The sequence below is a fragment of the Metopolophium dirhodum genome, chromosome 3, assembly GCF_019925205.1.
Source record: "Metopolophium dirhodum isolate CAU chromosome 3, ASM1992520v1, whole genome shotgun sequence".
NCBI classification, from domain to species: Eukaryota; Metazoa; Arthropoda; class Insecta; order Hemiptera; family Aphididae; genus Metopolophium; species Metopolophium dirhodum.
Genome location: NC_083562.1, coordinates 13,499,811 through 13,514,627, shown reverse-complemented (window position 1 = coordinate 13,514,627; position 14,817 = coordinate 13,499,811). Strand labels below are relative to the sequence as shown.

General features: G+C 32.1%; 1 protein-coding gene across 1 annotated transcript; it reads left to right on the top strand.

Annotated features, from left to right (window-relative positions):
- Window positions 1-5,354: 5,354 nt before the first annotated feature.
- Window positions 5,355-13,421, top strand: LOC132940395 (phosphoenolpyruvate carboxykinase [GTP]-like). Its single transcript, XM_061007983.1, has 9 exons — window positions 5,355-5,587; window positions 5,675-5,771; window positions 6,411-6,556; window positions 9,358-9,822; window positions 10,521-10,653; window positions 10,915-11,324; window positions 12,066-12,420; window positions 12,857-13,054; window positions 13,149-13,421. Exons 1-9 carry the CDS (start codon window positions 5,562-5,564, stop codon window positions 13,260-13,262), a joined length of 1,944 nt encoding a protein of 647 aa, XP_060863966.1. The 5' UTR covers window positions 5,355-5,561; the 3' UTR covers window positions 13,263-13,421.
- The last annotated feature ends 1,396 nt before the right edge of the window (window positions 13,422-14,817 follow it).

Genomic DNA, 14,817 nt, shown 5'->3' with positions numbered 1-14,817 from the left:
TGTTTTCCACTGAAAAGACGGAATTATCACTACAAATGGTTCGGCCGAAAATTGCAATTTCTCGACCAATATTATTTAATATAAAGTAATTGTGTTGCGTAAGGCTTCACGTGCGTATCATCTGCATAGCAGGCAGCAGCTTATAATAATAATTTATATTATTAAAATAGCTGAAACTATGACAATAGTAATGTAAGTACTATTGTTTTTATTTATTCTTCAAGAAGATAGTGGCGGTCCCCACTAAAAATGTTCGTGTGGGGGCCTATGTAATTATACTAACGTTATAATATTTATTATCTACGTTAAGTACAATAAAATAAGACAACAACGTAACGTGCTACTATATATTTTTTCCACTGCACGGAAAAACATTGGATCATAATTTATAATAATATATATTATATATATTTTTTTTAATATAAATATGTTTTTGGGTTGGGCTGGGTATAGATATTTTTATTTTCTAACCGATTTTACGTAACGCTTTGTCTATCACCATAGAAACGATTAAAATGTAAAATTACTTAATTCCCATTAGGTATTATATACAATGAATGGTTAGGTAGGTACCTTATTAATACATATTTATGATTCATACATTCTCTTCGAAGTGGAAAATATTGAGTAGCGTCCTACGTTTATGTCACACGATCACCACACCTGAATTTATAGATTTTTAGCGACAGTATAAATTATGTATGAAAAACCGTGTTTTGATTTTCAATCCTTACCTATACAAATTGAACTAATTCTAACTCAAAATAATTTGCAAATTTTAAACAGCCATTTATCACTATTTAGTATTTATAATCATACAACCATACGTATTGTTATGGTTTATCTACATCCTATAGCAAAGCTGAGTTGGAGGTAGATAGTTATTATAGTGATTTAGTTACATTTTACTAAAATTATTTACGTCTAATTTACAATAATAAACAGAATTAACAAAAAAAACAGAGAGAAAAAATAAAATATAAAACATCATTATGTCTAATTATGAATACATAGATATAATTATATAAAGTGGCCTGAGTGTAATGCGGTGGTTGGCCTCAGTCACTAACGTGTTCTGATGTTAAGCATCAGCCGGCGTCGCTAGTTCTCGGGGTGACCATTTTATAGATCACATAGGAAGTAATGATTGACTTATTGATATCTATTTACATTAAATTGTTGTCTCCGTCTTACACACGTACGACATAGACAAAACGTGTTTACGCAGTCTTAGTAGAACTCGCTGAATTTTGATTCTAGAGTAAAAACACTTATTATAAAATTGAGTTGTGACAGTATTTCTGAGGGCAACTCGTTGCGTTTTTTTAAAAAAATTTAAATTTTGAAAAGTTAAAAGTATTTTAAAAATGTAGAATTTTTTTCTATTTCTAAACGATATAATGGACGTTATATTGGGTATAATGGAAAAACGCAACGACTTGCCCGAACAACACACGCGGAGACAACGGAGACAACACATGCAGGTGTGGCGTCCTCTTAAGTATTTAAAAAATACATTTTGGCCTTTCTTATTAGTGAATTAAGTTTATTCCTATATGATTTATAATATTTAAATAATGCATTATACACAGACGGTTTTTTTTTCGTATGGAACACAACAAACCTGAAGTTATCAATTATTTAATTCTTTTGTTTTTTGATATTATTTTTGTTTCACTTCATTTTTTCATAAAAATTCTTAACTGATACCTCAATATTAATCTCTTTATGAAATATAAATACAGTCCCAAGTCTCCTTCTCCAGATAACATTTGGTAATTTATATTTATTATTTTATTAATATTTTGATGTTCATATTATACTAATGCGGGATTGATGCAATTATTGGACAGTGGTCTGTTATGTCGATTTAAATAACACCTGTTTGAATATTATTCAGAAAAGTTTAATCGCAACATTTAACAAATTAATGATCTAGTCGCGAGTGTGTCTTGTTTAATGGGAGTACTGTAGGCTTTTATATACATTGATAAGTGAGCAAAAACCATTTAACGACAGCATATCTAAATATTCATTATATTATTTACGTGTTCATTACCAATAACATTAATATACACACCTGAACATCTCTTATTATTAATGTTCGGTCTTGTAGCAATTTATCATTATTAATTATGTCGCATTTAGATCCAAAAATGCATTATTATCAAGTGACGGTGATCTATAAAAATATAAAATTAATTTGAACTTTGCATGATTTATCAGTAATTTTAAAATTAATAATATTTTCTACTTCATTACCATAGATATTCATTAATAATTAAAATCTAAGGAGAATTTTTTTTTTAAAGACAATTATACGATAATTTTTGTTTCTTTTCACATAAGTGTAGAATATTTGGGAACTTGGCAAATTATAAGTACATTTATTTAAATCATGCCCAGTTTCAGTAAGAACAATTATATCTGAACAAAAAAAATTAACATTATTTTCAATAAGTAGTAGTTATATTCTTAGTCATTTATTAAAATTAGCATTAATGCTCCTTATATTTTTATAAAATATATTTTAAAACTATTTTCGTACAGATTAAAAGTATTAATAAATTCAAATATATAGTTAAATTATTTTGTTTTATTAGGTAGGTAGTTTAAATAGTTCGTGGAACTTAGAATATTCATGCTTATTTTTATATTCTAATTTATTAACAATAACAATGTAAATTTCTAAATAAGTACCTAATTTTAACGAAACAATAAAAAAATCATTTTCAATTTTGTTGTTATAAAACTAGAATTAAAATAATATATTTTAACCTCAAATTGTATTATTATTAAAATTCAAATTAAACGCAAATCAGCATTATTATAATCTAAATTTATGTTAAGAAATAAATGATACACAACTGTTATGGCACATCTCCATTTTTTTTTATAATTTGGCACAATGTAAAATAGGTTGGCCACCCCAAATCTAGGTACTGGAACGCAAAATTGGTTATGTAACGTTATTATATGGGCATCGGCCGTTAAGTGTAACCTAGGTACTGCTATAACGCTAACTATTATAACGTTATAACATTAATTTCATCTTTGTTATTGTTTGGATTCCATGGGAGCTGCAACGGTCAGAATAGATTCAGTCTGTAAAAAACGCGGTTTATCCATCCTCAAAACATGTGTTAAAAATCAAATCTCGGAAACCAAAACCTTGAAAGCTAAAGTTTTATCGTTTTAGTCTTTAAATCACTTAATCTCCATGTCTTAGCCAGCTATGCACACAGTCCACGGCTCAAAGGAGTTCTATTCCAACACAATCCTTCGTTCTTTCGAACCATGTGGCTGTTTAAGAACGTTCCACCCTCATGGATTGCAACAACGTGATAAAATTAAAAGTTTAAAGTAATAATAATTACCTATTTAAATTTATACGTACGGCACGCTTCAACTAGTTTAGAGATCACAGTACCTTAACTCATTTTGTGCCGCTTTAAGCCCTGAATTGAGTGAGACATAGCTGATGATGATAATGATGTATAATAATGTACAGTCCACCCTAATTTGAAAAAAGTTAGGGAAATGCTTACATTACTTCCCCAAAAGCTAAATTTTTGTTCATACTTATCGTATACTATTTATCATAAAATTATATGCTTATATTATGCTTATGCTTACACAAACATACCAAAAGTCCCCCATATCTGCATTCTGCACCTTGCGTGTAACCACACCAATACATAAAAGCGGGGTACTGTCAACCGTACATTAACCGGGACAAATTTACTGAACCAAAATTTAATAAAAAACAATCATTGGATTATATTACTGATAATATAAAATACCTAATGCAGAAAAGTAGCATTTTATGACAAAGTAACACAGTTATAACCTTATTATTATACAATTTACAAGTTGTTTTATGTGTTGTCGCTTTTTTTTTCATTATTATTGTAATATGACACATGATTAAACACAATTTTAAATGGTTTGAATTTTAATGGATGATGAGAATAATTTATACACATTTTATTTATGTTTAGGTTTATATTTTATATTATGCATAATATATAATATAGATTCATATTATAATTATTATATTCATATGCGATTTAAATATTGTAATTAAGTGATGGTAAAAGTACATACCTACCTGATTAGTTGAACCATGTTTAGTAGTAAATTACCTACCACAGTAAATAATTGCTTTTATTTCATAATATAATACTTATTTTTTACACGATTTCATAAAAACTAAAAAATTAAAATTTACAGAAGGTAGAATAAACATCACATTTTTAAATTTTGGTTCAGTACTGTTTATTTGGAAGTCTATTAGACCTACTTGTAATAGTTAACGCGTTAGGAAAAACAGTAACAAGAGCGTGCATTCCATTTTTAAAGGGGGATTCACACATGATCATCTTACACGCTTGTTAATTTAATGTAAATCAAAATTAACTTTGGGCAGTTATAGTTCTATTATTTTCCATAATTTGTTGGAAAAAAATTCCAGTATGCTTTATTTTTCCAAATCAAGTACTCAGAAACACAAATATTAAATTCGGTAATATCATTTTTTTTTTTTACCTAGAATCTAGGTTCTAGATGATTAAAACAAATTTATTTTCATCATAGTTATCTTTATTCAATATTTGTGTGGTTATACTAAAAATAGTCAATTTCGTGTAAGCTGTTATAAACTGTTAACATAATAAGTCTAACCAATATTGGTTGTTCACTTGTTTTGTTGTTGACAAACATAACAATCCCTGGACATATAATAAGTGTGCAGACTTATGTTAACGTCGAGGGAAAACTATTTAAATATGTACATTGTATGTTCTTTTTCTGTAGGATACAATATAACATTTGAGCAGTAAAATGATTGTCTATTCACAGATATGAATAGTCAGTATTTAAATTCTAAAATATATATTGGTTAGGTACCTAATAGCGCGTTTAATGTCTTTTTAGTTTTATTTATATTGCAAATTTCGTCCACAACATCATATTATTATTATCATTGGAATATCGTATTAAATACCTGTTATACTTACCTACATCGTCTGCAGCGACATGTGATTAAAATGAAAACAATAGAATCTCCGTCTAAAGAGTGAATTATGCATACATCTATTAACTAGTTAATAGGTAATAGCACTTTACTATACTATAGTACCCATTATGCCTATTATCACGGTACCACAATCTAATAACACGCACCTTGCGCTTATATCGGTGTAGGGCACGCGCGAGTAGATCGTATAATATACGACACAGCGTTCGTTAGGAGTCTGTCTGGTCACGTGTTGAAATTGGAGGTGGAGGTGGGAAACGATAACGTAGTGTAAACAGATTACGCTCGGCGTACACTTAAAAACGGATCGTCCGACAGTTTGATATTTAGTCGATCGTCAGCAGCCCATCACCACCGGTTCGTTTTACCATAATATGATAATATTATATTATTTTATTAGCACGTCGAATCCCGATGAAACGTGACACCTGAAGTCGTCATCTGATTTGAATCCGCGGTCACTTTGTTTTTTTGACGTTGTTTTCATATCTTGTATCACTGTACGTTATAACGAAAAATTAAAATGCCTGATTTCGACAGTATCGGAGAGTAAGTACATAATAATATATTTATCCACTCCATGGAATAATAATAATGTAACGGTTACGTTATTCATATTTTGTTTTTTTTTCACAGGGACATTTCACACTGCCGGCCTAAGGTGCATTTACAGTGGGCTTCCGGGTCGCAGCCGGTCAGGAAGTTGAGCGTTGTATCGTTGTTGCCCCAAAAGGTACAAACAAAAATGATAATCATATTATAACGCGTCTCCCTCGTATGGCCACTGCCCTATTTTTGTTGAATAATTATTATAAGTCTTTGTTACAATATTGTACGGCGATTTCGGATATGTATAATATCTATAGATTCTCGCTATAATCTGAAATTCTATAGAACAATGATATTATTGTAACAATCAATTCAATTTGAAGATCTGAACAACAAATTATAATAACAACATATATCATGTGAAAACCCTGATCCTATAATTAATATAAAACTATGACGTAATTGTGTAATTTAACCACAACATATATTATTGAACTGCTAAGACGCTAATAATTGTACGTCGTAAACACCAAAGTGTACAGTAAGATAAATACCTACTGTTTTAAATTACAATTTTTTTTAAAACTTTTTATGAGTATTCAATTTTTTTTTGTTATTTCAACCTAGTTTGGTTATATAATAGACTATGTTACAGAACTACAGATCAACTAATTTAGTACTTGTTTAATGCATTAATAAATTTTTTAATATTATTTTTATTGATGCGTGGTCATTAGGTAGTCATATGTGCTAGTTTATATTATTGTATTTTTAATTGTTATACCTAAATATTATAATAAATACTATGATAATGATTACACAGCTAAAGAATTTCGTCGAAGACAGTGTGCGGTTGTGCAAGCCGTCGAACGTGTACGTTTGCGATGGATCTGAAGCTGAGAACTCGATGCTCATTGAACTTTTGCTGGAAAATCGCACCATCGTCCCGTTGCCAAAGTACCAAAACTGGTTAGTCTGCTATATAATAATGACGAAACGTTATACCATTTTTTCTTTTTTTGATGACGGTGGACAGTCTACTTCTATGGTTTTATCATTATTATTATAATAAGTGTCATCGTTTATCTCATCAAAATAGTTACTTGTCGTGATCACTTTGCATCGTAAGAATTTTTAAAAGTCCTCATTCCTAATGATGTCCTCGAATGAATTCCTATTTTATTGATTCAACGAATTTAATGATACGCGAACAGACATCTAAGACAGAATATCACTTTATGATTATCGTTATGTATGATATAAACCTCCATATTCACCTAATTGATATCGATATGACTCAATTACGAACAGTGGCTTTCTCTTTATCTATAGTAGGTATCTATATTATATTATTATGTCGACCAATATTATACATCCGTTGTCACTTTATTCTGCGTATTTCCGGTATCCTACGGTCCTACGGTAGTCTTCTTCATACCGCCACCACTGATCAAAGTCCATCATCGCTGCAGCATGGTAAATTTGAATTTCGATTAATTTTATTCGTACACGTCCGGATCACGGAAATTCGTTTATAGTGCTTTAAAAATGATCATCGGTTATAAACTCTTTCTCGGAAAACGTGCGCAACAGTTTTCCAGATGAAAACGGTAACTCACGTATAGAAAGACGGAAAATTAGGAAAACGGTTAAATAAAACAAACAATTCTATTATAAGTGTGCATTGCGCGTACGGACAGGAATAATCAATAATTGCACGTACGACGTGTGGGGAATTCATTTTCTCTGCTCACGCGAAACGCGTACATCAAACACGTGTAGCTATACTGTTCTACGACTACGAATCGTTTTTTTTTTTTTTGAATAACTGAAAATGCCACAACTTTTATTCAAATATAATATTGTAAAAGACTAGGTGGACGGAAACTTTTTGCGTTTAAATAAAAGAAACCTTTTTTTTTATGTCTTAATTTTTTTTAATTTATACATTTTAATCACTATACCTGTATATCGGGTGGTTATATAATGTTATTACTATATATATTAGTCCGTGAAATAAATACGCACGTTGAATAATAATATAGCAGCATCGCAATTTCTGTTTATTACGCTGAAAGTTGTTATTTTACTTGTTATTTTACGATGTCAATGTACAAATAAATTTCCAAAACTAATTTCGTGTAACGTAATAACATAATAAAATGTATATAGATGAAAAAAAAACTGATATTGGTTTTATGTACTTTGTTTTCGTGTTTTGAACGCGATGCGTATTTTGAGTTGGTGAAAGAAAAATACGATTTAACTAAAACATAAGCGCGACGTACTTCACGTTCTATATTGTATTATGTATTGTATGGAAAGAAAAAAATAAAACATAAATATATAATATTGTAAAATCCATATAAAATGGAACGGCAAAGGACCGAGCAAATTTTCGTTTCGGACTAGATTTCAATTTTATTCAGTGACATAAAAAGTCCAATATTTAGCACCGTGGAAATAAAAAATATTTTCGACTGAAATCCAATTTTGTGTATGGAAGTTTTACGGTAAATTTTTTGAGAATCCACTGTAAAACGAATAAGCTAAGTCCCGTGAAGAGCAAAATAGTTTTTATAGTGAGACTATAGCAGCTGATTTTAAAACGATGTTTGGAAACAATTAAATAACACTCACCGAGCGAAACTCTAAGCTCCAAAAACGTTTATTGAAACCTGTTTCAAAACATTAAAACGATTCAATAGAATTTGATAAGTTAACGAAATATTAGCTCTACATTACTAACAATACAATTTGCTATTATATAATATTATCACTAATTAATAATCGATAACATTTAAAATATTGTTCGTTTTACTTTTCAACTCTTTGATATTCAAAAATAATTATCATATATTAATTTAATATATTTCGTGAATAATAATCGTTTTTTGGATTATGTGTCTACAATCTATGAATCTCATTCGATGTCCTCAAGCAATTATAGCTGTTGAGTCGTAAGAAAGATAACATCACTAACGTGTTTATCGAAAACAAATTATACAATTAATCAATAAAATAAGTTAATTATATTATAATCGTTGATTATTAATTACTTAAAGTAGATAGGAGAATAATATAGGTTACACAAGCTATCATGGTCGGTGGATTATAATAATGATAATAATGATAATAATAATAATATAATGTTGATTTAACAACGAGTTAAAAAATGTAATCTGAAAAATAAGACGGATTTTATATAATTACGCGTCAAAGAATATTCACTGACATTTCACCTCGCGCGCGCGATAGAAACACAATGTGTTCGAGCCAAATAGTAATAATAACTCTTATTTATTTAATTTTTTACTGTAGTAATCGACTCGTTTTGAAAACGGCACAAATCAGTTTTATATGACAATATATTTCGGCTTACAACCCGAAAAATAAGTGCAAGAAAGTGAACTCGTGGTAATCTCGTATTAGTGTGTGATATCGAAAACTTATTTTACGTTTTGTGAATTTGAGACAGTTCAGAGCACCAATATCATCAGAAAAAAAGGAGATGAATTTAGTAGTTTTAAAACACACCTGTTTATTCGAATAGAAAAACTGGAAAGAAATGGATGTATTTTTGTGTTAAAGGACAAAATACTTTCTGTTGAAATGTTGTCATGGCAACGGAATGCTATGCTGAAAAAAGGGACAAACCCGTTCTATACCTATCCTAACCAGCTAACTTTCTAATTAGCCATGTATACCACGTATACACACTTCATAGAGGTTCTTAACTGTGATCTAACACAAGTCGATTTTTTTTGCAGCTTTTTGGCCAGAAGCTGTCCCAGGGACGTGGCCAGGGTGGAGAGCCGGACGTTCATATGCACCACTAACCGGAGGGACGCAGTGAACGTGCCAAGGGGATCGGCCAAGGGGATGCTGGGAAACTGGATGAGTCTGGAGGATACGGACAGTGCGGTGGCTGAACGGTTCCCAGGATGCATGGAGGGTAGGACCATGTACGTAATACCGTTCAGCATGGGCCCCCTGGACTCGCCGTACTCAAAACTCGGTGTACAACTTACTGACTCGGCATACGTCGTGTGCTCGATGCGCATCATGACCAGAATCGGCACCAAGGTGCTTGAAAAACTCGACTCGCTTGACGACAGTGGCAACGGTGTGGGTTACTTCGTTAAAGCCCTGCATTCAGTTGGCCATCCTGCCGACGGTCCCGTCCCACACCCACACTGGCCCTGTGATCCCGACCGTACCATTATCTTACACAAGTCAGTATACCGGATACATATTATAATAATTTAATGTTTATTTATTGAAGTCTCATATTATGTCATTGCCATACACTCATACCTTTGAAATATTATACTCTATACAGTATACATCATATTGTTTCGTGTCTCAGTTCCTTCAGTGAATCGATATCGTTTGTAGGCAGAAATGTTTAATTAATTACACAAATTATGACGATAAACACTTTGAGTAAAGTAACGAAATTACACAAATTCTGTAGAATGTTGTCTAAATTGTACCCGTTTAGCCCATACTTACATCAATGTTTCAACGAAACTAAGACGGCCTTTAATGGTATCCAGAGGAATCCACTCTAGTTATTTTTATATATTAGTATACCTACCTATTAGTTTGCAATTCCTAGACATTTTGTGATATTATTATATATGTAAATGGCAAATAATATAAAATACAGAGTCCATTGGGCCCGTTTCACAGTATCGACGTGGATTATTAAAATTATATTTTTTCCAGATATTTTGAAATAAGAAATTATATAGAATTAAGAACATAAATGATAAAACTTACGTTTCATTACCTTGAGTCAAGAAATTAAAATAAATTACTTTCCACGGGCTTATAATTTTAGCTAGTTGTTTTTGGAATTTTTGTATGGTTAGGTGGTAGATCAGGTTAATATGCGTCAGGTGAGGTTAACGCGTATGGTTTTTTGCAGGCCCGAGATGAACGAAATCATCAGTTATGGGAGTGGATACGGCGGAAACTCACTCCTGGGCAAGAAGTGTTTCGCTTTAAGAATCGGTTCGTCGATAGCTCGCCGTGAGGGTTGGCTTGCAGAACACATGCTGGTTAGTATTTAGTAATAAATAATAATAATATAAGGTATATTATAATATTAAAATATATTATATTTAATGATTTAAGAAATGCGATTCTTCAATGATAAACAAATTATACTATCCTATTATCACGACCACCACAATTCACGTATCATAAAATCGCATGAGCTTATTTTCGATTCGTTTTCACATCTCTATTCCCCTCGGAACCATCCGGGATGTTATTATACTGCTGGGAATTTATGAGAAATATATTATTTTACACGGTAGATCTTAGGCGTGACTAATCCGAAGGGTCGGAAACGGTACGTAGTGGCCGCGTTCCCCAGTGCCTGCGGCAAGACCAACATGGCGATGATGCAGCCAACACTACCCGGTTACAAGGTGGAGTGCGTGGGAGACGACATCGTATGGATGCGATTTGACCGGAATGGGCAGCTGAGGGCCATCAACCCAGAATTCGGGTTCTTCGGCGTGGCGCCTGGCACGTCCAGGTCCACAAATCCTGTGGCCATGGACACGGTGTTCAAGAATACGCTTTTCACCAACGTAGCACAGACCAGCGATGGTGGTGTGTATTGGGAGGGTATGGACAAACTGGAGCCTGGAGTCACCGTCACAGACTGGCAGGGCAATCCATGGACACCCGGCAGCACACCAGCTGCGCACCCGAACTCCAGGTGAGTGTTTATATCAAAGTAAAGCGAACAAAAGTGCAAATATCATATGGAAAGCCAAAATCAATTACAAATGTGCATGTGAAAATCAGATTTTCTAAAATTTCAGATATCCACACTACCTATTCATAGTTCTTGATACTCACAATATCCTGATTTCCGAATTCATACATTTCCTAGCACTGAGATGCTCTAAATGGAAATATTGACCAAAAATTATAAAGTTGTAAAGTTTAATATAGTTAGCAAATAACATATTTAACAATACAATTTTGAATTTTATAATATGAAGAACAATAACCCAGTTTAAAAAATGATTGTTGATTTTATTTAATTACAATCTAAGTGACTGGGTCACTATTATAATTATTTAACAACTTTCAATTTTTAAATTGAATAGTAAAGTATTTTGTTAATCATGTATTCTATTATAGACGTAAGACAATCCATATGTTTATTAAATAAATTACTGAATGAACAAACATTCATTATTAATAATAAAATAAAATATTTAATTAATTTTCAATTTTCGATACGCGATTATAGATGCATACCTACCTTTAAACATAACTTTAAATTCTTAACGAAAAATCAACGATATTAAAATGTTCATTAGAACTAGTTATGTTATTCAGTTAACTACAAAAAATAACTATTTACAATAAGCTAAAAATAATAACTCCTATTAGTTAATAGCCACCTTAATAAATTGCCGTATTACAAAGGCACACACTCTCTTTATAGGTTTTGCACACCAGCCGAACAATGTCCGATTATCGACGCAGATTGGCAGTCCCCGGAGGGAGTGCCAATCGATGCCATATTGTTCGGTGGTAGACGTCCGGCTGGCGTACCTCTGGTGTATGAGGCGTTTGACTGGAAGCATGGCGTCTACGTCGGTGCTTCCATGAAGTCCGAGGCCACCGCAGCCGCCGAGCACAAGGGCAAGGAAATTATGCACGACCCGTTTGCCATGAGGCCGTTTTTCGGATACAACTTTGGACACTACCTTCAGCACTGGCTGTCAATGGAGACCGCCTCACCCAACGTCAAGGTGCCCAAAGTATTCCATGTCAATTGGTTCCGGAAAGATGACCAGGTGAGTGACCGATCTAATATCCACAGCCCCATATCGGTAGTTGACGACCAGCATAATCTATCATGTTGATTTTTGACAGTCAGGCATAATATTACCATGTCGATTTTGACCATAACCGAAATGAGGCCTTGTTAATTAAAAGTCCCTGGTAAAAAGTTCCAAATACCTTTTATTTTATATGTTATTATGCCTTTCGGTACTGCCAATGAAAAAAAAACACGACTTTATGCTATAATCTTAAATATACAGATGAATTAAATTTAAATATGAATTTAGAGATTACAGTTTTTTGATTATATACTTGAGACTTGCCGTTTAAGTACTCGTACGATACGTTGTGTACCGAGGTTCACATTACTATCATAACCCAACGTATACCATTCGGCATTCTTAATTCAATTATATACTAATGACGACCAAACACTTGTCCAACCAGGGAAAATTCATGTGGCCCGGATACGGTGAAAACTGTCGCGTATTGGACTGGATTTTGCGCCGGATAGACAACGAACCTGGTACGGCCCAACAAACGCCCATCGGTAATGTGCCTACCCGTGAATCGTTCGACACCCGTGGACTAAACGTGGACTTTGACGGACTTTTTTCCGTTCCCATCGACTTTTGGACGGAAGAGGTAAGTCGTCGTCCACGTTACAGTGACGTTGATTACTCATCTCGTTTTTTCTGGCTTATGTATTACCTATACTATGTTATTTCGCATTTTCCAGGCCAAAGAAGTAGCACATTTCTTGTACGAACAGGTAGATGAAGATTTGCCAAAAGACATACAAGACCAAATAAACAACCTATTCAGTCGCCTAAGTTTGTATCCAAGAAACTAACACTTTACACCTAACCTAACCAACAGACTATTCAAATGTTCTATTTTTTAAATTAATGATAAACTATTTTAGTTATAAGTTTATTTATATGTTAATTTATATGTGTAATACTAAATTATTATGTTTATTTTTATAATTATATTTATATACAATATTGAACTTATTTGTTTAATTCGACCCACCGTTGTCGTTATAATTCCAGCTTAAAATCATTGGTAACATGAAGGTTATATGAATACATTAGGTACACAATAATATGCCTAAACCGTTTCTAATTTTTACAAGATATATTGTAACATTAATAACAATGAGTCAAAGAGTACAATTCTGATTTGACATGACGTTTACGAACAATTATTATCGATTTCTAGGACGGCTATTATTCCAGCAGGTGCCTACGCCCATGTCAAGAACTGCGGTATTATAATCAACTAAAATAATGACAAAAAACTATGAAATTAATAGTCGATGACGAGTATAGTTTTCACTGTTCACACAGTATGTACATTATACAATATATTAAAATATGATAAAAAATAATAAATAATAATTGACAGTTAATGATAGTCAGCGTAGTTGAGGGTATAGGAGAGAGTACTGAAAAAAATTGGGTCAAAAGTTTTTTGACTGGATTACAAGTATAGTATCGTCGGATAGCTATTATAAGCAGTGTCGACTTTATTAATCATAAATATTGGTCATATTATAACTCAAACGCTACAGAAAGGTACTACGAGACATTATTAACGTCTGTTAAAATCTGCAATAGTTACAGTGTCTAGATGATTATCTATTATAGTATGTTTTTAATGCATTTACCGCATCGACGTAGGTATCTACCTACATTATTTATAATATTATTATTGTTGCATACGATCGATTACTTATTGCATATTATATCAATATAATATCATAACGTAGGTATAATAAATTGTGGGTGCGTTTGCGTATATAAAGGGAATTGCGCAGCAACCGCTCAGGGCGACTACAGTTATAAATAATTATAATAATTATTATTATGATTTTACTTGCGCAAATAATAATATATAATAAATATAACGTAATACGGACTTTTGTACTAAGATCTAATCCAAAAAATGTAGAGGAAAAACACTTCATTTTATTCGTATAATATTATCTATTAATATTATACGTCATACGATATGGCATATTATTATTATTATTTATTTCATTACGACTTATCGCAATAATACTAACCTGTCGTCCGTCGACCATAACAACAAGGTGTGGGTGAAGGTCTTTTGCAGGTACTATACAACTGCGCACTTACCTACTTTTTCGAGACACAATATTTGGCGGACACAAGGTTATGATTGTTTTTTTTTTTTTGTTAGTTTTACTTAAAAATGTTCACGTTGAATTATTAAAACCTAGAAATGTGTTGTATGGAGAAATAAGATTTAGCTTTTATTTTACTCATAAAATATGTCAACCCTGAAAAAACGAGTTATTGCAGTGAAACTATACAACATAATAATATTATAATCTGCTACTTGGATCATTAGCTCTGATCGGAATGTAAAAAAAACAAAAA